The sequence below is a fragment of the Ischnura elegans genome, chromosome 9 (assembly GCF_921293095.1).
Source record: "Ischnura elegans chromosome 9, ioIscEleg1.1, whole genome shotgun sequence".
NCBI classification, from domain to species: domain Eukaryota; kingdom Metazoa; phylum Arthropoda; class Insecta; order Odonata; family Coenagrionidae; genus Ischnura; species Ischnura elegans.
Window position 1 is genome coordinate 30047184 of NC_060254.1, and position 25910 is coordinate 30073093.

Sequence of the window (25910 nt, forward strand, 5' to 3'; positions counted from 1 at the left end):
TTTTCAACGTCTACATCGAGAGAGACATTAATGAAATCAAGTAAAAGGCCTCGGGAGTGAATATCCATGGAAAATAAATACTAATAAAGATTTTACGATGACATAGCCGTTATTGCAGAAACAGGGAAGAATTTGAAAAATATTCTGGGTAAGGTGATGGATAAATATCATCTGAAAGTGAACACAAAGAAAACCAAGATATTCGTATGCAGCAGAAGAGAAGAAGTCTGTTGTAACATTAAAATAGGGATGCAAAAACTAGTAGAGGTGTATGAATAGGGTAGTTTCCTTCATCAAAGAAAACGAAAGACCTTGATTACGATTCGTTACCCTCCATTAGTGTAATCATAATATACAAATTATTTGGTTTTAGAAATCCCAGTTTAGACGAATGTTCAATTTTAACCTCATTTGAAAAAGGCCAGCTTGGCGCGCATGCGATGCCACTCCACGTGACGTCACAGGGACCTAGTTTCTATACGAGTAGATAGGAGTTTTACATCGTCTGAGGTTACCAATGAATGCATGAGTCACAGAGCTCAGGGAAACATCTCTTAATAATCACCTGATAAAACTGCCTATGGTCGGAAATTTTCCTTCGTTTGATAACGTATTAATTATGCTTATTTAATCCAAGCGCTACCTGCTAGCAGGGTACTTTGCTACCTGCTAGCAGCCTGCATCGCAGCGGCGCACATGTCCCAGTCCCAAGGTCACCTTACTTGCGGCAGAGGGAACCAGAATAACGTCCAACGGGCTTTTCCCATCATTCACACTTAGCCGTCGCGTTTTCGCGCGCTTGAAATTTTTCACTTTTCATTTACACCAAAAAAGACACCTACTTGCAGCGGGACTCAATATGGAAGTAAAGAAACAATTTATAAGAACCTACATTTGGAGCATGCTCCTGAGCGGAAGTGAGGCATTTACAATGACAGCCGCGGAGAAATCTAGGTAGAGGCCTTCGAAATGTGGTTCCACAGAAGAATGAAGAGGATCAGATGGATCGACCGAGTAATAATGAGTATGTGCAAAGAAGAGTAGGAGAGAAGAAAAGCGTCATGAAAACCTTGAAAAGAAGAGGGAACAATCTAAAAGGCTGTATCATGAGACATGATGGCCTGATGAAGGCAATCGACGAGGGAAAAGTGGATGGCAAGAAAGGAAGACCTCGAATAAAATATTTGGAACAGCTAAAGTAGGATCTGTAAGAGAAGAAATTCGTGGGTGTGCAAAGATTAGCTGAATGGAGAATTTAATGGAGAGCTGAGTCAAACCAACGATAGAATTGTTGACCAGTGATGACGATGATGGGAATATTGTAAAAAATAGTCTTTAAGAAACACTGAAGCTGCAGGATAGTGCCTAGAAGACATGATTTCTGTACGGATGACGTAATAAAATAATTTGGAAAAGATCGGAGACTAAGGGTGAAGAAAATATCCGCGGAAGGATTGGAGGGGTGGTCTAAAAACTTATACTCACCACACTGATTAGCGTTGGAAAACATAAACATGTTTTCAAAATTCTTTTATTTTTACAACTCGTAATCTCTAATTTATCGATAACAATAGAAATACCTAATAATCCTTCAGCATAAAGCAGCGATAGGATGCTATCAGCAGTGCTATCTCAATATCGGTGATTCCTCGGATTAATAAAGAATACGTGCATCGCGATCATACCGTTAGCAGATTTGAGCTTATCCACCACTGAGGAGGTATAGGTGAAAACTGTGACAGCAACGGTAAGAATTACTAGAGGCAACCGCGTGAAGTTTTCAAGTGCTGAAGAAAAATCACGCTGAATGGATAAGGAAAGGAATGGAGAAGATATAGAAGAGCTTTCCTCGAGAGAGCCGTGAAAATACCACCGAATTTTACTATCATCCCAAGTAAAAACGTAAGTCTTTAAAATTTTTCTCAAAATCAGTGGCGTATATAGATCCTCATTTGGGGGGTAACGAGAGGAATCCCAGGGCCTGCTGATTTATATTTGCCCTTAAGGCAGGGGCAAATATAAATCAGCAGGCGATCTGGGGTGATGTGGGGCCCTCAGCCGGGGCTCATGATGGGGCCCTCCTTACGTAATACTACGGATTTGAGGGTCCTTTCCCGGAAAATTTTAGGAAACTGCATGGCCGAAAATGGATTTTTACGCTATTAGGGCACTTATAAACTACATAAAAGTTAATAAAAAATAGCAATTTCGTAAGGAAAAATACAATAAAAAGTGAGAATTTTACATCTTATAAAATTTCATGTATTATGATTCTATTATCCATTTCGTGAATTTCTTCCATGAAATTGCACCGAAATCTAAAAAAAAAACTCCAAATTAAACTTTTCGATTAAGCCTTTCAAATATTCTTTATCATCTTCCGACACCTTTATTTTATTAATTATTTTTATATCATGTATTTACACAGAGTATGCTGTAAATAAAGCAACTAGTGAGAACATAGTATTTTATAATTACACAAAAAAATTAGTTCAAGTAATCTGAGTATTTTTTATTACACCTATCATATACGATTCACGATATAATACGCAAGCGGGGGCCCCACAAGCTCGGGACGGAGCCCTCGGCGATCGCCGACCAGCTGAACTAGCTAGGTTACAGCTCCATTATTAACAGCTCCAAACAATGCTACTGAAAGCGTAACCTCGGTGACGAAAGGCGATCGCGCTAGTCAGGATACTTAAGAATTACACTGCAGTTTTCCGCGACGTCTAGTATTAACGTCCATCTTACGGGTATACTGCATAGCGTCGGTTGACTTTTTCTTGACAAAAATTTCGTCTCCTGTCCTGGAGAAGTCTGGGCTTTGGGGGCTGCAGCTCCACCGATATTTTTTCCCAAACGGAGACTGCCCACGATACATCCGCTCCAATCCCCTACAGAAGACGATTAGTTCAGGGATCTCTATCCATCACAAAGCAAGGAATACATATCTGTTAAATGCAATTTGGGTTGTATTTGAAAGGGCACATAGGTACTTCTTTATAGGAATCGCTCTATTAGAGGATTCACTGATAGTAATATCTACAATTCGAAAACGAGTGTATTTGTCAATCAAACAGAGCTGTATTTTCGAAATCTGACGTGCCCTTACAGGACGGGGGATCGATTAAAGACACAATCCCCGTTAGGTAATAAATGTATCTACATCTACGAGGTACCGATTAAGATACCACCAGGGTGTGTGGCATGGGATTATTCCTCAAGCAAGTAGCAATCTTAGCGTTTATGAGAAACGCGCTCGCTTGCCGGACACATGCCAAACACACAGGAGAGCAAGATGGGGTCAGACTAGAAACTAGGAGAATGCTTTAGGACACGAACATACGACCACGCAAGTAAAACTATTAGTTAGTAATATGAAACGAAAAGTTAGCGTAGTAACTCCCCAGTCAACACAACAATTATGGCCACACTGTGGCCGAATTGTGGTTTACCTGTGGCAACTATGGCTATGGCTAGCCGCAGCTTGCCATATTATGGCCAGACTGTGGTTGCCATGCAGCAAGCCATATTTTGGCTTGCCAAACATGCCAAACTTTGCCACACTGTGGATCGTCTCAGGAATGCCACAGATTGGCAAACCAAACATTTGTAAGCATAAGTATATTACGGTTGCTGTTGATACAGGTTAGTTGGTAAGTTATTAAAATGGAAGTTGATTGATTCAAATGATATAAAGAAAGTGAATTATCCACACTTAAGCCACATTATGGTGAGCCACGCTTTAGCCACACTATGGCCAGGGGTCAAAACCACTATGGGGCCATAATGGCAACTGATGGCAACCCACTATGGCCACATTTCTGCCACATTGTGGCCACAATTGTTGTGTTGACTGGGTTATTATTTTTTTCCTAAATTATTTATTATTATTTATTTTCAAATTGCGAAAAGTATAAACGAATGCCTTTAGAGACCAATACTTTAAATTTTGTCAAATAAATCACGCGGGTATCAAGATAAAATTCCAATGGAGACCTAGTCATTATAACTACGGCCATTTAAGAAGCAGCAATCGATGACTTTAAGTTTTAGCGTTGTATTAGCGAAATTTATATGATTTAATGAAATATATGGATTTGCTATGCGTGAGATTTGACTGTAAATTACCAGTATAGGTCACTCGCGTACCACCTAAGCTCTAGCCGAAGCTAACTACTAACTGCGCGCCTCGGGCAGTAACACAACTAGGCATATCAAACGCAAACCATTTCTCACTGAGGTTAAGCCTGAATTACACTTATCATTTTTTCCATCCCTTCCAAGGGACAGCTCCAGCAATCGCTCCAATGATGGCGGGAAAAATGATCGTCTTCCGCGATGACTCTATGTATGTAAAATGCCTTCTCTTTTTCCTTCACTCGGCACGTCCCTTTGACCGTCGCTGAAACCATCGCTGGCATCGTCAATCAGAACGCACGGCCACTAATATCGATTCTAACGCTACACCTGGCTTTTAATTGAATGCAAGTTGTAAATACATTGTGATAAAGTAAAATAATGACATCAATTACACAAAAAATAAATAAAGTGATAGAATAAGCGATGGGAAAAGAGATGATGGAAATGGCAACGTGATTAAAAAAATTATGGGCCCAGCGATTACTCTTTTGGTCCCTGAAAACCTATCGCTGGAGGTATCATTCTGAGGGTTGGACAAATTGATCGTGTGATTCAGGCTTTATATTATTATCAGTATACTTTATTGTAAACAAAAACTATATGCTTGTAAAATGGCATGCCTATAAATTAGATACAGCAATTACTGTTGTTGTATTTTTGGTACGCCAGCATGATTGTTTCGTCTCCGTATCACCGTGACCTGTCATGTATGATTTATGAAATAGCGCTATCTGTTCGCCTAGCATTGTGCGAAGTTGTATACGCGCTTCCTCGCTAGATGCCGGATGAAGCTTTCTCAACTCAGAGTCCTCTGGATGGCAGTTCTCTACACTACTCCCTCATAGGGTGCGGTCCAATGAATGCTACTTTCGCTACCAGACGCTACAGACGGAAGTGCTCCGGAGCACCGGTCCATAGGCGCTACGTTCGCTACGAGAATTTCTTTTCGGACCGGTCAGGAGCGAATTCAAGATGGCGGAAATGAACGAGGGTGGGCAAACTGGGATTATGAAATCGAAGATGTGGTTTTAATTGCGAATTGAGGTGACTATGATCATTGAATATTAATAAATATGTTTGAATATCATTGAAATGAATTTTATTTTTCAATACCGAGGCTCCAAATAGTAAAGGAAGAAACTTTGGACTGTATTTCTCACACCAACCCTCGCCTACCCTTCTCAATGAAACTCATTACCCTAGTAAAGGAAAAAGTAGGTACTCTACCGTTTTCCCAGTTGAAACATATTAACTTATAATGGCTAACGACTATTAAAAAACATTAATCTATTTCATGTATATCCTATTTTTCTTCAGATTTTAATTTATGGCATGACTAAATTTGTCGATATATGTTCTTACAATCCTTTCTTTATATTAAATGCCCCTTTTAATAATTTTTGTTGCCTTTTGTATGTAAAGGCTGCTTCCAAAGACATTTGAGTTCATTTTGGGGGAGATACGAGAATGTTTGTCGATATTTAGTTCTTGCTATATATTTATTTAAATCACAATTAAATTTACATCTATTTACTAAGTGCGTCTACTCCGTTACTTCGTAGTCACTTATATAGGAGAAAGGCGTCCACATTCAGCGTCCATCATCTGCAACGTGAGTAAACTCTCCATTGCCTCAGTGCATTCCCTTCGAATTTCCGCCAAAAATTGACTCGCTCCTCCGCTGACCCAAGTTTTCAGGGGAGCGTCTGGAGCTGGTCCGGAGCGAGGCGGGAAACGGGTGTATGACGTTTACCGTGACGTCACAGCCTAACCTGTAGCGCTCCGTAGCGAATAACGGACCGCTTGGTGGCGCTCCGAAGCATTGGTAGCGTTCAACGGACCGCACCCATAGGGTCGAGTCGTTCCATACACTTCCACTATGGGAATTGAGACGTCCGCCATTTTAGTTCTTCCGTCTCTATAGAGTCTTATGGGGGAAAGTGATATAATGCCAGTTTTTTCATAAATACGCGATTCCTGTCGCATTTTCGGTAATTATAAATTATAATATATTCAGTCTTGAGGTACTAGGAACACTTTACTATCAATTTGTAAATTTTAAATCGTGAAAAATAACAAATATTCGCGCTTCAGTTAAGTTTTGATTCTTTTCACAGGACGTTTTTCTAGATATGAAACTCTCATATTTATGTCTGAAACAGGGTAAATTATTTCCAAAACTACTATTACTGCTCTCAGGGCTACTATATAGCGATTTTTTTCTCGTCAAAGGAATAATTTCAGATTTTGAAAAGTCCAATATCAGCTGAGAGAGAATTGTTATCTTCTGATCGGAAGAGATGTCGCATGTAATATCCGAGTAAACATCCATGAAAACAGCGCAATGGATATTATACGAGGAATTTGAGGACAAGTATGGTCAATTTTTAGTGCCGACAAATCGGAAATATTATCCTACCCCAAAATTAGACAAGAAAAACTACAGAAGTCACAAGCTGGCATGCAATTTTGTACTTTTCACGAGAGTTGCAGATCATAAAAGATATCATCAAAGGAGGTATATAAAGGAAAAAATCACATTTTTCCAAAGTATATAATGTACACACACCAGAAATGTTACATTTTAAGATTTCCAGAATGATTTAACAATTTCATTGAAACTAAGATTATTTACATAATGAAAAATAAACAAAATAAATAAATCTGAAGTGCACATGATGTAACATTTCTATTAAAATGGATTCAAATTAGTAGGAGAGAATGATGTACAGGTGATGACAGCTGCCACACATCTTGCATTATTCTCAATTTTGCTATGTTCCTTTACCACCAATGACATTGACTACTCGAGTATATGAACCTGTAATTAAAAATATAAATAAAATTTTGTTAATTACACCAAAAGCATTAATTCACAAGTAATTTTAATGAACAGCATCTCAGTGATACATCAAATTCTCACAATCAACAGTCATGATAAAGTTCTATAATGTGTAGATGTTTATTAAACATGCAATCACTTGTTTCTATATCATATTTCATGGTTTGAGCAATAGGAAATAAAAAACTACAACTTATTGTGCCGTATTTCTACTACAAATAACGGAAAATCTTGCCGAGCAACTGCCGGCCACATTCACTTTCATAACGTAAACAACGAGTGCAGAGAACAAAGATGGTAGGATGCGACGACTCAACTTTGTAGTGTATTATCAACAATCCAGAGGACTCTGTCTCAACTTTTTGTCTCAGTCTAACAGCGCCACCGAAAGTTCAGTGGCATTTGAAAGAACTCTTCCAAGATTCTCACCTCATTAGTTCGAAAGTTAAAAGCGGTAAATTTTACGCTTCATTTGACGTGTTCCAGCTTATTACGCAAGAAAATAAGGTAAAATCTTATGAATAAAGTTGTTGGTATTTATTAACAATTTTGATTTTATGGCGGGATAGTGGATTAGTAGGTATACGTTCTAAAATTAACGTAATCAATGTTAATCGCAGATAAAACAATCCTCTGAACATAAAATAAATAGTTTTATGTTCAGAGGATTAAACTCTGAACATAAAACAAATAGTTTTATGTTCAGAGGATTATAAAAGTAATAAGACCCATTGCTCTGAGTAATAAAGTAAAATAAGATCGCCATTTATTATGGCAACGGCCTTCATTTGCACCGTAAAACGTACAACTACTCATTACCACAAAATTTTAGCGCGTAAAATACTGTATCACGAATCAGAAATTGCCTGAACCCTTACTCACTTTCCTGTCTCAGTTATTTGATTGACTCTTGATGCTAACTTTGATTTATAGTAAGCTAATGATGACACTCGTTGTTGCTCCACTTGTCAATAAACTCTGCGAATTATTCTCTACAGGCCAAACGAACGAAACGGCTGCAAAAACGGCACTATCTTGTTCCTACAATTTATTTATGTATACCTATTTATTGCTTACGTGTTAAAATTACGTGGTTTAAGCATATGTTTTCAAGCATGTGGAAGTTTGATTTTCGAGAGAGATTATGGGATAAAACATGGAGAGAAGTTCACTTTAACGAACTTTGGAGATTTCTTCTTCCCCGACTAGGTAAGGAAATTTTATAAGAAAGCTGGATTGAAACTTAAGAATGTAGCACTACCAGAGAGCGAGGCTATGGGGGAGATCATGCCAGTTGCTGATTCTTTCGAATTATCTATGAAAAACCTAATTATTCTCGCAATGTTCTGCTCACCAATGCTCGTTTATAAACACGCGCCTTCATTTTTATATTTTTTAGCATTCGATAATAACTACTCTGTTCAATTCCCAGAGTCTTGGGATGAGCTCCTTAAGAATAAAATATTTTTACAACATCGCGAATCAATACATCGACCTTCAATCATAATTTATTGCGGTTTTGTGCGACGTCATAAAATAAGGTGGAGCTGGGCTGTTATGCTCAGCCGCTTTTTTAGAATTCATCGAAGTGAGGGTCTACCAGGTGATTCTCTTGAGCTAGTAGCATATAATCCTTGCAGAGTTGCACAATTTCCACGTTCCAGGCGGCATGTGCCCGCGAAGACATAAAATACCCAATATCCATTTGTATATACCCATGGACGTACCCAGCGAGGGGCAGGGGGGGTGGCAGATGCCCCCCCAGAAGCAAAAATCGCAAAAGCCTTGAAGAAAAATCAGTACTGAATTGAAACGAAAGTATTAAAAAAAATTCTTTAAACTGACGAAATATGATATGTATTAGTATAAGATATTTAACAAAATAAAACAATTTTTTCAAGGAAATAATCTCATAAACTAATGTCACAACTTGGCTTGCTCCCCCCTAGTTATGATCCTGGGTACGCCCTTGTGTATATACACGATGTAAAAAGATTCACTCGCTATCCAGGAGTTGTATACTTAAGTTTATTAAAGTTGAAAGTTATAATATAATGGCAAATGCCAAAAATTCGCCTTTCCGCATTGGAAAAGACCACATTTCCTCTAAAGCAGTTAATTACATAACTATCATCCAAGGATAAAAGTTAATGCTAGTAAAAAATGAAATCTGCTATTCTTTATATTTCCAGAAAAAAATGCACAAGTATCATAAAATAAAATCAATAACACTTTTTAGAAAAATGAAGCATAAAAAATTGATTGAAATAGTCAGAAATTTAATTGATTCAGCCACCCATCAAAGGTATGCAAGGCATAAATTTAGAGTTAGAGTACCATTATAGAGCAAAAAATGAAGCCGGCTCCTTTGGACCCAATTTTTAACATAGGGACGACTAGGTGGGGTCTTTCGGGGCCGATAAAAACAGGTTTAGAATTGATGTAACGTAACCTTCTTGAAAACATTCTTTTTGAAAAAATCTTGAATTTGCCAACTTTCATGATAAACGGTGAACCGTTGTCGCAATCTGTTGATTTCGGACGCACTAACGAATCCGTTTTTTATACGTATAGAATAGAATAAACAGACATCACAATCACCATTGGTACAACAACTGTCCCTTTCGATAATGCATATTGGTATAGTATTCGGGGGAAGAACCGGCAAAGGTCGTTTGAATCTTTGAGAGAAGGGTGAAGAAATAAACATATAGCATTGTCGTGTACATACATACTACCCTCTAGTATCCTCGCTTTTCGCGTCAACAACAAACTTCTGACGAAAGTCTGATACGATTGGCATCATTCAGAAGCCCGAGGCACAAGGAAAGGACAAAGGCCGATGTTTGATTTACTTAAGACTCGACTGATTCGCAGTCTGATACTTGAACAGCATTCTGAGAGGGTGAGAGAGAAAGAAAAGAAAGCTTTAGTCTTAATAACTCTCTCGTCTTGAGAAGGTCCACCTCGCGGGGAGATAACACTGACATGCCGTCGCATAGGTGGTACAACAATGGGAGAAGGATCGCAGAAGATTTACTGGATATCTTGGCCAGCGGTATGTACTATGCTTAAGAGGGGGACGTCACCTTCGATCCCATATACATATCGATGGCTAAGTTATGACAACACGTATCTCAGAATTAGGCCGGTATGAGTTAATACCGCTAATACTGTCAATAAGAAAGAAAATTAAAGCAAAAACAACTCTTTGTTTTCAAATGCATGCTTCTTTTTCAGTTTTATGTATTTTTGGTTATAAATTTCAATTAAAATTATATGTAACTAAAAAATTAAATCTTTTTTTTTTGCTCTCCTGAAAAGTTGCTATTTTTGAGATTGGTACCTACGTGGTGTTAGAACTTAGCTATCGATATAGGAGTTCCTAACTCCGAGGAAGGTGGTAGTTCCACCAAAAATTTAGTCGTTAGAGTTCTTTTTACTGTGTTTTTATTGTACATTATACTGCCTGGATTATATTAGTGGTAATACCTCATCGAGGAATACCAAGAAGAATATTTATGAGAGGAGGTCTGTTTGTCTGTCCGATATGCAGTTCCATACGGATGCTCGGATTGCAACCACAGTTGGTACGTAGATGCATTTCATGGTCCTTAAGTCCGTAGTGTTACTTCTGGTTGTGTCCAACGCGTCCTTGGGTCGTTTTCTCATTACTGTTTGTTACGTCGCGTCATACAATTTATGTGGTTTGACATCCTAGCGGGTAGGCACATCTCTTGACAAGATCTTAGGGAAAACATAACGCAAAGGATTCTGTGCTTGAGTTTTAATTACTTGAAGTAAACTACATGGTGCAAGCCTTTTTGCTGGGGTATGCGTTCACACGACGTTTATGGTCTACGCACACATAACGATATATTCCTTAACTGAAAAAAATACAATGGAAAGTTGTGGGGTTCGTCAAAAACTGCTACGGGCGTACAGACAGCGTTACCCACATGCTATGCGAATTAGGCTAGGAGCCGCTGGAGACTCGTAGGCTGCGCGTTAGGCTTAGATTCCTTGAACAATTGAGAATGGATATCTTTAAGAGCGACACGGAGAACATAATACCAGAGCCCGACCACATTTCCAGGTCCGACAGAAGCGATAAATTAAGGGAGATGTTTTGCCGAACGGATAGATATGGGAATTCGTTTTTCCTTCGAACCATAAAGAACTTAAATAAATGCTAGTCGTAATTTCGTTGGAGCACTTCCTTTTTATGTCAGAACGGCTGGTGTCCTAACACCCCCTGCCACATGCCTTTTAGGCGGCTTGTGGGGTAGTATGTAGATGTAGATGTTGTGGAGCGGGGTGTAGGCTGATCCTATACGCGGTTCATTGTTTGCTGTTACATATATGTATACCATTATCATACCAGCTTTGTTTCTTTACCAAAAAATCATACCATGTGAATGAATTCCATGTTACCCACTTCTCTGGGTGTCTACTATCCTTCCTCAGTTACGCCGGGTGGCCTGTTGGTTACGAAATATTTATCATTTAATACTTTAGCAGTGAGGCACTTGTGTCTCAACATAAACCTAAACCACTGAAATCGCGCTGTTAATATTCTCTCTTTCTGTTGCTGTCAACGTCATGGCTTGTTTCCGAAAAGAAATATGCTCCATCGTAGCATATGATGAATCGTTTTCTTGTGCATGCACTCTCATTATTTGCTTACTCAAACAAATAGAAATTCAGGTGGAGAGTTTACCCCGGAGAGAACCCCTTCATTTTTAGAGCTGTCAGGTGCTCAGCAGACTACAGGCAGATTTGTAAACACAAATTTCAAATTTATGTCTCTACGGATGATGTTTTGCGTAATATCTTTTCTATCTTTCATAGCAGTTTAAATAAATTACATTGGCCGGCAAAAAATTATTTAAAAAACTCAATGTGCTCAAATATTGTCCAATGGTATCTTTCACTCCGATGGTATATAATTCGATCAACTGAAATTCACCCCCAAAGTATAGGTTGGTAGTTTAACGGCGGAATATGTGGCTAACACAATCATTAAGAATGAGCAGAATTTTTTAACATTTTTAAAATTACAAGTGCTGAAATTTAATTTCTCCCAGAAACGGCTCTGGGTTAGATAGGGTTAATAGGGTTTCGTGTTTTCCTGCCTCAGGGCATTATCACTCAAGCCTCTTAACAGCTAAACTAAAATATTATTTTATCTAATGACGATTTCCAGATTTTCGAAAATATCGTTCAAAAAGAACTCCTTTCACGGGATAATTACGTACGTATTAAAAACAAACTTGAGCCATACAGCAATCATATCAGTTAATGGTTATATTTTTTATTAACAATATTTCCGGCGGATTGAGTCGAAGAGTACAGTTTCTCCCAGTATTTTGACTTCCTTTGTATCTGCCATTAACCAACCTCTGTATTATCTTTGCTGTGACTTCAGCGCTAGGAAAAACATGATATCAGATTTTGCCCAAATATCATTTACATATAACAAGGAAGCTCAGCGCCGTTAGATTAGCTCTCAGGATTGGTTACGCATGGTCGGATCATTAAAGTTGGTACCTACTCTGTGGCAAATTTAACTACTTTACTAATTTTAAAATTTATATTCTAGTTTTAAATCTACATATTTCCCAAGTTTAAAAGAAAAATCGTCATGTGTGCCCTCATTAATGTTTAGACTATTAAATTCAATTTCCGGGAAACGCAACCATAATGAACACGCATTGGTCTCAACTTTCATATTTGCAGGGATTTAAAAAATCTCAACGCTTCATTCAGCATAATTAACCATTCAGCATGCAGTAGATGAAGAGACTTGCGTAATTAAGGAGCGTTTTTGGACAATTAGGACCCTGTGGACTCAGAAAACAGCGAAACAAGAGAGCATAGCTGCATGTCGGCGACAGGATGGTCACTTCGGATGGTTTTTCACTGATTGCAATAAAGCGGAAGACAGCAATTTTTCTATGATAATAGGATTTTCTCAAATGGAGAGGCACACCTTCAATTTAAGAAAAGATCCCTCTTCAAGCGGTGTCCAGATTATTTACTTAATTTAAGGGGGGGCCTCACTAGAATAGTATTCTCAAGAAAACATTCTTAAATTTTTAATACCATCTGCGGTTATAAGTGACCAATATAAGTGACTAATTGTAAGTGACCAATATTATGACATTAAGAATTATTTTTCTTAAACTCGGCAATCATCAGGTCACGACTGAAACATGGCATCATATCTGACGCATTAAGACAGGAAGGCCCCCTAAATTCCCGAATCACCTCTTAGATGCTAGCATTCTTGTTATATCCGTCTTCATTTAAGAGCTCTCTTTCGGTGTAGACTGTACGAATAACCATGAAATGGAAACCAGTCATCACCACCGGTCAAAAATCCAAAGATTGGTTTGACGCTGCTCTCCACTCAATTATCGTGTTAGCTAATCTTTTCACACTTACGTATTTCTTCTCTTTCACACCCTTCTTTACATGCTCCATATATTTCATTCGAGGTCTTCCTCTTCCATTCTTGCTATCTACATGTCCCTCGAAGGTTGTCATCATCAGGCCATTATGTCTCAAGATGTGGCCAATGAGGTTATTCCGTCTTCTTATCAAGGTTTTCATGAACCTTCTCTCCTCTCCTACTCTTTTTAGGACTTCCTCATTGCTAACTCGGTCTATTCATTTGATCCACATCATTCTGTAGTACCTACCATATTTCTAAGACCTCTACCCTTAATTCTTCCGTTGTTGTCATTTTCCGTGCCTCGCTTCCATAGGAAAGCATACTACAAATATCGATACCTTCACTGAAAAAACGCTCAAAAATCGCCCACCGATTCAAATGAGCTCATCTAGTAGCCCAACAATACGTATTCGCTCAGCTGACAGGGTCCGGAGCATAAACGCTCACCCCCAAGCTTGGAGAATAGGAGATGAGCGTTTATGCTCCGGAACTGCCAGCTGAGCGTATTCGTATTTTTGGGCTACTAGATGAGCGGATTTGATTCGGCGGGCGATTGTTGATCGTTTTTGCAGTGGAGGTATCGATATAAGTTCTGGAAATCGTTTCTTTACGCTTACGTTTAAATTTCCTGAAGTAATGGAAACAGATGTAATGGATATTAGAATTTTTGAGCAGCATCTGGTAGCCATAAATGAGAAATATGAGCTCAACACAGCCTCTTATAGCCACAATATGAATCATAAACTCGTGGATCCATACGGCCATCATTCATAATGCTGACATATGGTGCACAAAATAAGAATGATACATTTACAGTTATCACGAAAATGACAATCACGCAGAATTCCGGGAGAACCTTCACGATTCATTCAGGAAACGTATATAGCACAAGCGCCGCAAAATTTCGCTGAATATCGCGAGTCCAAAAATACTTTGTGATTCCAACGGAAACAGTTGAAGGTCCCACCCTCCCCTTTCCGCCTGGCCTCGACCTCATATCGGCATGCCGACCCCATTATACCCGACGCAGGATTTTCTCTGCGGTGGCAAATTCGATGCGCGTTTCCCGCCGCAGGCAAACATAGTCTACGCGAGGTTTATTTCTCCAGCGAAACGGAGGAATTTTCGCTCAGGGAGGGATTTCGAACGCGTCGATGAGATGTTTGTCCGAGTTCGAAGCGCACAGAAGAGCCATTCACGAGTCAATGGAGGCTTTCTCGAAGAGTGAGGGAGCTATGGCCTCCATACTTTACCTCAGGTCGGCAGGCACGGAGCCAGAACTTTGCCTCTTGGAGAGCTAGGGTGATATGCGGGTTGCCTGTACTGGTTAATGTTGATCCAGCATCTTGGAGTATAGGTCTTAAGATAGTTAGAACGGCATCGGCTGAAGTCAAATGATATACTCGAGCTACCTTTTATTTACTCAAAGGAGTCGCAATAAAATTAAACAAAAGAAAACATTATTAGGAATGACATGCGAGTCAAATGTTGCACCTCTGCAAAATTCAAACGTCAAAAATTACATTTTAAAAGGTATTTATAGCAGTCAACTTGATAAGTTTCAACACTGCATCGCACCTTTGCACACTGAACTGTTGACGACACACCTTGACTAAATATTTACAGTCTAAGTGGTAAATCCTAAATAAATATATTTATTTATAAAAAAGATATATGAAATATACGTAATAGCCGGGAAACTAAATATATTTCCGTAATTTAGCCGAAGTCGGTTTAGTGGTTTTCGTTTTGCAATGTTGATACCAGAGATGTCGAGGGCCATCTTGACAGTTTCAGGTAGTTTCTTTTACAAATATCTGTTTTATTTCATAATTAACTAATAATTTCCCGTACATATTTAGATTCGTCAAAATATTTTGCTTCTAATGAATGACTTCTCAACAACGTCTTTTTACAAACAGCTTTGCAAGCTCGAAAAATCTGTAATTATTCATAAGAGCCTATGTTAAATTATCCTAAATTTATCGTCAAATATCTCAAAAACGGACAATCGAAATCCATTTTTTCTTTGGATTATTGAAATTGCGTCTTTCAAAGAAAAATTGACCAAAGTTTCATAAAATATTTATTACTTTTAACGAAGCGCCCTAACTACCGTAAATAATTTTGAATGCAAATTTTTTCCAGCGTTTCGCTACCTTCATACACCGACATCAGGGCTGTGAAGGAATGCGATGAGGATCGGGTTGATGTGGTGGCTAGAAGTGTTGGCTTCCCATCCAGTCGCACCGGGTTCAAATCCCGGCGGTGGCAGAGATTTTTTTAAGGGATGCCCGTTTCTTGCTTGAGTGACTTGGGCGCTTCAAGTATAGAGCTTCGTCCGTCGGATGGGACGTTAAGGCGTGGTCCCCATGGCGCCTTTCGTTTGGAGTAGGCTAATTCCGACGCCGAGTATCTCTCCACCCTTCCTTCCATACCCATCCCTCATGGCGCAAAAGCCCTAAGTTGCCGATCGTCTCCGCAGTCAGTAATAAATAACACCGCATACACTATAGTTACATTGACATAGCTATATTCTGCACTTCCATTACCGCAATGACTGAAATTATTGACACTAGGGAAGCATGTAAGTACTTCCGTTTACACTAGATCATCGACATATGACTCAGTAATACGGAGATGGGTATGGTAGTTGCGATCATTATTAATTAATTAAAATTTGACGATCGATTTCAACCAGCTTATATTATATATATATATTATTAACCCACGATTGTAAACTTGTATCGTAAGCTAGCCTATAATAGGCCATGAAAAACAGCTGATAAATCAAGCTAATCGTAATGAAAGATGATTTGCAACTTTCCACAAAAATAAATTTAATCCGACCCGAGTTTCGATATTACTACATCATTTTCAAGGTACCAATGGTGGTAAGTGCAGTTAATTTATACATATTTAGGAGGCGGGAGTGGGAGAACTGAGGGGAGAGAGAGAAGAAATGGGATGGAAAATCCTCAAGGAGGTGGCTGGAATGGGTAGAAGTGGAAAGCGTGGGGGGGGGGGGGAGGGGAGAGTGGAGAGGTGTTGCTTGGAAAAACCGGAGGAGGTAAAAAGGGTGGAAATTGAAGGGTTTTATCCAGGGTTAACCCATTAATCCCCAGCGTTGCGTAAACGCAACATTATTGAATCCTAATTCTCAGAAATATTTTCTACTTCAGAATAATTTTTTCCTCGATTTACTGACTTTTTTAAAGAATCTCTGGTTCTAATTTTGTCATTTTCACCATCATTTTCATTAATATAATTGTATTCTTATGACTGATGGCGTTTGGCATAAAAATCAATGCGCACATACGAAACACCCAGGAAAAATGACATACCCCAGCATGTCCGTTGAAAGGCAGAATCGGGAATATCCTCCGAAGGAATACCGATAACTCCCGGCGAAGATGTCGAGTGTACAAATCAAGATAAAAATAAAGGATGTAACCTAACTTTTAAAATTACTTTTTTTTTATTTATTTAACCGGAGTTTTCCCAGCGTTGCGTATACGCAGCATTATGAAAATAATATGATATGATGAAAATATTTTTATTCCAAAAATGCAACTTAATTACGCCAATATAAATCGGGAAATGCGAAACAACCGAAGTTAAAAGCCCTTCATACAGTCTGGGGAATAATGGGTTAATAAGCTAATCGTAATTTAACGCTCATTTTCAGTAAATAAGGTTTGGAAAATATCTTAGTGTCATTTTAAACAAGTCATATAGCCGCTGTAAAGTCTATTCTTACTTATTAAAACTAACTACCGATTCCCAGGCGTTGGTCTTTAATGCACGTTAAAGGAAAAAATGTGAAATAATTCAGTCACATTCTACGCAATACTCAATTTAGATTCTTAAAATTTACATTCAAATGAAATTTAAGTTAAGAAGATTTGGCATTGAAAGTCATTTTTCAGGCTTGATGACAGTATTATATGTCAAAACCTAATCATTTCAATTTTATTAATAAAGCAAGAAATTTGATCAAGGTGCTTTGTACTATTTAAAATGAACTTTCAGAGCCCACACGGCACTAAGCGTAATTAAATTTGGTGACCAAAGCAAAATGAAACGAAGGGTGTCGGTACTTATTTATTCCATTAAAAGAGGGTAATTTGGCTTAATAACAAAGGCATATAGCATCAGATATACCTCAGCATCAAATTTCTTCCAACGGCCGAAATTTTGTACCCAAGGTCTACCTCCTCAAAGTAATTAAACGAATAAAAACACCTAAGAAAAAAATTCGATGCGAAAAAATCGTTTTAACTGAGCGGGAAGCCCCTAAGAATCAGCTTGTTAGTTAGGTAATGCAGCAAAGCGAACATCTACGTTTGGTAACAACATGCAATTATAGGCTTATTAACCTTTTATTTAAAAATTCGAATATGGTAGATGATTAAAGAGACCCGTATTTTCCGATTTTCTATCCATCACCTACTTATTGAATACACGTGGAGAAAAGTTGTGTTAATGTTAAGTTGATGACGTAACGCGCTCCTTCCGAAGGGGTCACAACTTCTCAGCCTCTCAGAAGCACACTCAAAAATTTCAAATTCTTTGTTCGTTGTTTTACACACTCCTAATAGCGATACCTTCCCTCAACGAGCCATGAACGAATTTTTCGTGACAGAGTGTTTGAACCGGATATCTAATGACGTCACCAACTCACGAAAAGTAGGATGCTAATAAGTCTTTTTTATAGTTAAATTTACACTTAAAAGAGAATATCTAGACGGTGATGATTCTTCATTTTTTGTTCTCGAGTGATCTTTCCCTTTCATCCACAGTTTTTTTATTATTTTTTCCTACTTGGTAATACGACATTGGATCTGAGTGAAAGACCCCATTATTGAACCGTAACTTCAATGAAAACACCCATGGAGTTATTCCGTTTTCTCGAGGATGGTAAATCTGGAGAAAAAAATCAATGGTTGAGCGATGAGTAAAACTGCCAAGTAACTCTCATCAATCAACCTTTGAATCCACAAATACACCCAGAACATTTTCATAGCTCAATCGTTCACCATCATCCTTCACATCACCTCCATCTCAGTCACATCTCAAATCCCTTTCATTCATTCCCAGAATATGTTTAATCTTTCAACTACAAATCCTCCATTTTTGTTGATGGTCCGTAGTCCTCAACTTTCCTATGAGAAAGGAAAATTGATATTATTTTCTACAGCGAGAAGTAAGGCTATAAAGTTCATAGAAATTGCCGGAAGATAGAATTCAAGAAAGACTGGGACGAGTAGAATTATCCAGGATACTTCATTATTAAATTTGTTTCTTAATTTTTGACAATAATAATGAGTGACTCCAATGGCCATTCGATGTATGATTATTTTTCAGGCATTACATCATTTTGGCAAGTCGACTGGTAGCTTAGGTATTTGGATCACTAATAGTTGCGTAAGTGATCCTGAATGAGATTTCCATAAATTCTGGAAGGTACACTTAGACAGCATTAGTTTACACAAAAGGCTCCATAGGGGACACGGAATCATATAGAAGTTTTACGAATTGCTGCTCGCTATCCCAAAATATAATTGCCACAATAAATTGTTCGAAAAATCTTAATTGAATTTGAATACATACTTCTTGGGACCATCCGCAATGACTCATTTTGACCACTATTAACTGGAATTTCCTAAAAAAATTGATATTCTTTCGGTTATCTAACTAGATGTTATAGTTAAAATAATGTGATGAGATGCCTACCCACTACATGATAGAAAAAACACTATTCTGAAAAGAAAATATCAAATCTGACATTTTGAGGTATTGCTTCATTATCATGAGGCGTATATGCGGTACCCATACGCGGCATTCTCCACTTATTACCTTAACAATGCGGCTGTCACATCCACTGCCTAATTGATCACTAAAGAGCTTTTTGTTGTGATTCCTTACCAAACATGGAAGATGTATAGTCATAAAGCCATTCATTTGACAAGAAAGAAGAATTGACGCACCACTTATCGCTCCATGTGCAGTTAAATATACGCTTTAAACCGAAAAGAAGGCAAACAAAAACCCTTGAAGTAATTTGGCTGAACCGGTAGTATCAGAAATCCTATATATCTATGCCACCATGAAAGATAGTAAGAAAATCAGGTGGTGGTGAAGGCTAGAACATCTCCTGTGGAAGTCACACGTAATTATTCATTTGGGAATTAAGTGATAATCTAGTCATTTGCTCCTACTTCATAGCTTACGTTGGTATAGAAAACTATATCAGATTTGGTAAAATTCGATAAATGGCAGCGGCGATTTTTCTGGATATGAGAATATTACGCAGATGCTGAGATTAGGGGAATAAATAGGTATTCGCAGATAATTAATACATTAAGATCCAGTTCCGATGTATAAGTCACATAAAATTGTGAGAACTCTGGCGAAGACTTTTCATGTATGTCGTATTCAAAAACCAGTTATCACCAATAATCCTTCAACACGGCGCCATCATAGAATACTAACCGTAAGTTATTATAACATATTGCACTCGAAATTGTGAAAAATGTGAAAAATTGTGAAAAATTCTGAAAATAAATATATTTCTTCATATAATTTATTCCGTACACCACCTCCAATTCATATTTAAGTAAAGTGCGATTGCATGCACTAATTATACGGATTCAAGTATGGGTATGCAAATTTTTATACAGCATAGCACTTCTGAAGTAATTAACAAGTATGACTAGAAATAAACTCCCTGCGTGCTCGTTTTGTTTCCATGAAATACTTTTGAGTACTGGGAGGCAAAATCTACACCAATATTCGGAATTTTTAACGCAATATTAACATTTAATAATTCCAGAGTATTTTGATTCACACCATTTTATAAAGTCACCAAATTATTTTTTTCCTTGTGCTTCAATCCAAAATTATGAGCCTTGTTAAAAACAGGGAGTCTAGCAATTCAGCACGAATCACACACGTTAACTCAATCCGAAAATTACGCGTGCATTACACGCATGAACCAAATTTCACCAATGGAAATTACGTTTCAAAGAGAAAATGCACTGCAATATCAATTTGAAGTGCCTTTATAAAACAGTGGCGGTTTTAAGTCATTCTGCGAATGAGGTAACCGCCATTAGTGCGAAACTAGAACAACCTGGCGATACGGAATTCAAAAGAGGTCGAAGGTCGCCACAACTTTCAACACCTTGCGTATGGATCACGAGAATCTTCGTTTTTCCTGATCCATGCGTTAAGGACGGATAACGAGAATTCTCCTTTTTGCAGTTGACTCCTTTTATTTTGCCATATAATTTAATTTTATCAGTTTTTTATACGTAACGGGCAATTATCATTAATAATATATTTTTGCATAAGTTGTATGCATTTAGAATATCTGCATATATCTTTTGTATAAATAGAGTCATGTTTTTAAAGCCGCTACTTTCACGCATTCGCTTTTTTGACGCATTAATTTCTTTGCCTGTGTTCCGTTTACAATACTAGACTAATGGATAACCTGAGATTCTTAGAACAATGTTAATTCTTTAGTTGATATTTTAATATCCTTTATGCAGAAAAATAGATGGAATAATCGTCAATGTATACCTATTTCAAGTTGAGAGTGGTCATTTGGGTATTACTAACAATAGTTACTCAAGAGTAACAGAAGAAAACCGATATAAAAATCTCAACGTGGACTAAAGAAAGAAATTGATTATCTGATATAACTCGCTCATATTTTGCAAACATTCGAACATTGTACACACACAAATTTGAATAATAATGAAAGTGATTGGCGTAATATAAAAATGGCGATTCAGAAACAATGATTTATCATTTAATGCTAATGCGGAAATACATGGAAGAGTAAATTTGATTTTACCAACGGAATGTAAAGAGTAACTATGCTGCTATATATGAAAGTTGTGAACTAAGTCCTATTAACATTTGACAGTTGTACATACATAAATTTTAATAATAATGAATATATCAAGTTTAATTAAAAAATTACGACTCTGAATCAATAATTAATAGGATGTGATAACACTAAGTCGGTTATTTATATAGGGAGAAAATTAAATTTTACCTGCAGAATGTAGAGAGCAATTGCGCTGCTATATAGAATGTAAGAATATCATAACCAACAAAAAATCTTCGCAGTCGGTAGGATTCGAACCTACGCTCCCAGAGGGAATCTGATTTCTAGTCAGACGCCTTAACCACTCGGCCACGACTGCCTTGAATACGTTAACTTCTTTTACGCAATTAATGAGAGACAATAATTCAAAGCAAGGATAGCTTGCTCTACGCTAGTCTGGCTACACTCTATTTACATAGTATAAATTGACAAGAAAACGATTGAACCTGACATAGTCCTTACAGCTGCAATTCATCCGTTGAAATAGCTAGGCTTGATTTATCGGCACGAGTAAACTTTCAAATTTTAATCACAGCGAGAGATGGATGAAGAAAAATTAATCCTCAAATCCCCCCAAAATAGATAGGTGTGTTGGGGGTCAGAGAAAAGAGCTGTCCCTCCAACCTAAATTTACGAAATTCCGCGCAACTGGCGCTCAGTCTGGGATGGTCTCCGGAAATTTTACCTTTTGAGGTGACTACCAAATACATCTGCTGATGAAACCACTGTACAAGGGGTACCTACCATCTGGCACTCCATTTTTCGACATAAGAAGTTAAATCCCATAGTGTCTGATAATGACCAACGATGAATTCAACTTTTAGCACTATGCAAACAAAAGAATTTACCTGATTTAACACTTACCGTGCTGACCTTTGTACTGTAGATCTAGCCAACCCCAGTGCTAGCCAATTTCAATACATTTGAATTATTTGTTAACAACGAAACTTTGATGCGAGGAATAGGTGTTTCGTATCATTAAAAATTTAATTTCGTTTTTGTTTTTTCATTTTTTATTTAGAGGTTGGATTTAGGGGTTTACCACTTGGTTGAAAAATGGCAAAATACGATTTTCATTAAGACATAGCGTAATAATACGCCCGCAGCAAAAATCGAATTATTTTACGTGGCGTAATAATACGGTATAAAATATCATTAAAGGCAAACCGCGCATCATCCAAGCATCCCCTGCCACCAATTTCAGGTTTCGTGCAAGCTGGACATTGATAACACATAGTAGGTAGGGCAAGGAATAACAAATTCAGAACTCTCTAAACGATCTCATCTCCGCTCGAGAGGTTTGAAAATGAATAGGAAGGAGTCCCCTGTTACGCATTTCATTCAAAGGATGTGGATGTGTAGCCAAGATAGTGTTATCTGCGGCCCGAAAAAAAATCCCGAGACGCGAAACATCGCACAGTGTTTGAGTTCCAGCAGTTCCCCAGTATCTTGGGCGGTAATCGCTCAGCTCTGTCCTGTCCCCTTGGCTAACTCCAATTGCTGGATATTATATCGATCGAGTCAACTGATTCTGGTGTAAACCTGTAAACGCCGAGGGTGGAAGGAGTATGAATCACGCCGCATATCACCAGGTACCCACCGATGGAGGCAACGAAGGTGAGTACCCACTTGAAGAATCAGTACGCCTAGTAATGGCTGTTAAGAAGAGGTATCACTCCCACTTCACTGAACTCTTTCGAGGCGTATTCCTCGTTAAAATCTTAAGGTATTGCGATAGATTCAAAAATACACTGTTATATTCCAGAGTTTATTTTTATTTTTGACAATATCATGTCACGATTCCACAAAATGAACTCGCGAAATATTGATTTGATTGTTGAGCTATAGAATTGCACTTCTTAGGGCATGTTAAATATACCCTTGTTAAAGTTTTCCCGTAGTTAAAATATTTAAAATTCGCAGCAGTGCTTACTTGGGAGTAAAATGTAATCCTAGAGTCACATGAAACTGATGATTAAGGTTTACTCAATTTACAATGAAAATTTAAATATGACAGCGTGAATTTTAAACTAGTAAAAATCACGAAAAACGGAACAGAATATTACAGGTTCAACTCCAAGGAAATTCGATTGCTTACCCTATATTTTTGCTCTCTTTTATCAATGTCAAAGTTCCACTCGGCCCCCCCTGCCCCCGTTGTCATCCCCTTGTCCACATGCCAATTCTCAGACTTTCTCTCACTAAACGTTGGTTTTTTTCTCTCGCGTTACTCATCCCCTGAAATCGCTCCCTCCACACATTGACCCCGTCGCACTTCCATTGAAATCCTAATTAATACTTTCCCTCTCCTATGTGTCACCTAATTAGCTCGTTCCTGCCGATTATCGTTCTTTTTGTGAATTTTATTCATGTTTCCTCTTGTTTTATTTTTTGTTCGTCCACAATTTTTTTATATTTACGTGGCCACTAGAAAATGACTAACACTACAGTATGAGGTAATCTATCTTTGAAATAAAATGAACAAATTTTTAAAAATACGGCCGACCAAGCGGGACTGATGTACCCTCTTAAAAATCAGAGTAATAGAGACAGCATAACTTGAGATTGGCATAGGAGAGGATAGCAATATATTATTGCAGTCGGTAGAATTCAAAAGACTTCAAGAAGGCACCTGATATACCGTCAGACGCCTAAACCTCGGTCACGACTACCAGCATAAATCCGCGCAACAATGTCGTGATAGCGTAGATTATAGCAAAGATTGCTGTGTGAACTTGATTTACGTTGGTCTTTAGGCTGTTTTACTCGGGGCAAGTCATTGAACAATTTGACATTTGTACGAAGGCGCAATCCAAATTGCGTCGTTTAAAGCGGTGAATTGCTAGAACACGTGCAAGAATGCGTGGATGCGAGACGGATAAATAGCCATTGCTCTATTTTCAAGCCTGCATTCTCGCAATTTCATGTTTTCAGTGCCAAGCTGAGCAATGACGTGCCCCGTGAAAAACGGCCTTTACTTATCATTACATTTTCTTCATTTAATGTTAACTGATAGCATTTCCGATGAAAGCGACTGATAATCGATTCTAATTCAGCCCAGATCAGTACTATTTTTAGAAAATGGAAATTTTGCGTTAGATTTTTATAGAATCGTATAAATATTTTATGCAGAATGCGATGGATATAATGGAAGTTTAATTTGATTCCGCGACGTCAATCAAAGTATAAGAATTCGTGATCGCAGGTTCCAGCGGTAGACATTTGGTAATTGAGAAAGAGAACTAACAGGACAAAAGGCCACATAAACCGGAAATCGAGCCTCTAATTGTCGGTTCTTCGAGTACAGAAAACCTACGAACGAAAAGAACACTTGGAAAGCTTATATATCACCAGCTAAAGGTTTAGCGCTTGTCCATGATTAATGAATTGGGATCACGTCTACGATCATATCACAATTTTCTGCCAATACGCTGACACCATCCGTTTCTACAATATGAATAAATACCGTTATCTTCTTCCGCTTCAATCACAATAGAAAGGAAATCCAACATCACGCCATTTAAACCTTCCTAAGCTAATACGCGTTAGACGGTCGTCTTTCCCTTGTCACAAATGGGGTTACTATTGATTGTAATATATTATCGTATCGATTTCGTTATAACTGACATTAGTTCAGAAGAACTTATTGTATACCATACCATACCATGATGTGGAGTAATTGGTTTACAGCTTAATCATCTTCAAGAAAACAAATGATTCATCTTAAAAATTGGTCATCCATACCGAGAAATAAGTGCAGCGATTACATTTTCATCGTGAATACGCTCAGTCAGTGAGAATAATTTCTACGAAAATTCCTAAATCAATGGTTTCATTAAAATTATAGGGATAGTTTCATCTTTAAGATGCTACTTACAAAATAAATTTTAGACTGCAATTTTAGCAACAAATACAAGTCAAAAAGAACTTGATTGTATGACTATTTCCTAATTGGATAGTGTTCCTTCTAACACGAAAAGATTTCTTACGCATAAGATTTAGCCTAATCAAAAGGTGGACGAGAATAAAAGAACGTCACCCTTAAACTCTATGCCTCAGTTATAATGAAAAATTAATCAACATCCACGCAATTCCATGAAAACATGCTAAATCAAATTCTGGACAAAAATAATGCTACTGACGTAAAGATTTGACTCCGTCGTGACCGTTGCATCATCCATGTGGATTCTAAGACAAAATGTCACGGGCATCAATGAAGTCTCAACTATGCTATAAACAAAGAGTAGGAAACAAGAATAAATAAAAAAGATTAACGGGCAAAGAAAGCTGATTCGATCCTTAAAAGAGGCAATAGCTTTCTCGGCAAAAACATGTGTGAAGTGCGAAAGAAACCTCACTTTTCATGGACGCACAATAAGGCACAAAGTCACGGTCTAAGTTTTACTGTCTTTTATTTCTGCTACGATTTAGTTCCCTTCATGAGTGTATTAGACAGTCAACATTAAATACTACCCGAAGTACATTTTCTAGAGCCTTTTGATACTGTTGTAACTGAGGTATGAATTTTTTAATCTGAAAAGTACTGGATGGAGCAGTTCTACCGC

The 25910-nt window shown here is 37.9% G+C and overlaps 1 protein-coding gene and 1 non-coding gene across 3 annotated transcripts in view; one reads left to right on the top strand and one right to left on the bottom strand.

Annotated features, from left to right (window-relative positions):
* The first annotated feature begins 1700 nt into the window (after positions 1-1700).
* LOC124165377 (organic cation transporter protein-like) overlaps positions 1701-25910 on the top strand; it is a 217037-nt gene continuing 192827 nt past the window's right edge. Inside the window, exon 1 of one of the 2 annotated variants that reach the window (XM_046542759.1) lies at positions 1701-1902. Coding sequence is in view for 1 of the 2 variants with exons in the window: in XM_046542757.1 (XP_046398713.1) it covers positions 22914-22962 (49 nt within the window). In the remaining variant the exon portion in view is untranslated. Of the gene's footprint in view, positions 1903-22784; positions 22963-25910 lie in introns of those variants that run through there. The other variant, XM_046542757.1, reaches the window with a different exon arrangement.
* On the bottom strand, positions 21583-21664 carry Trnas-aga. Its single transcript has one exon. It is a non-coding gene; the product is annotated as a tRNA-Ser (tRNA).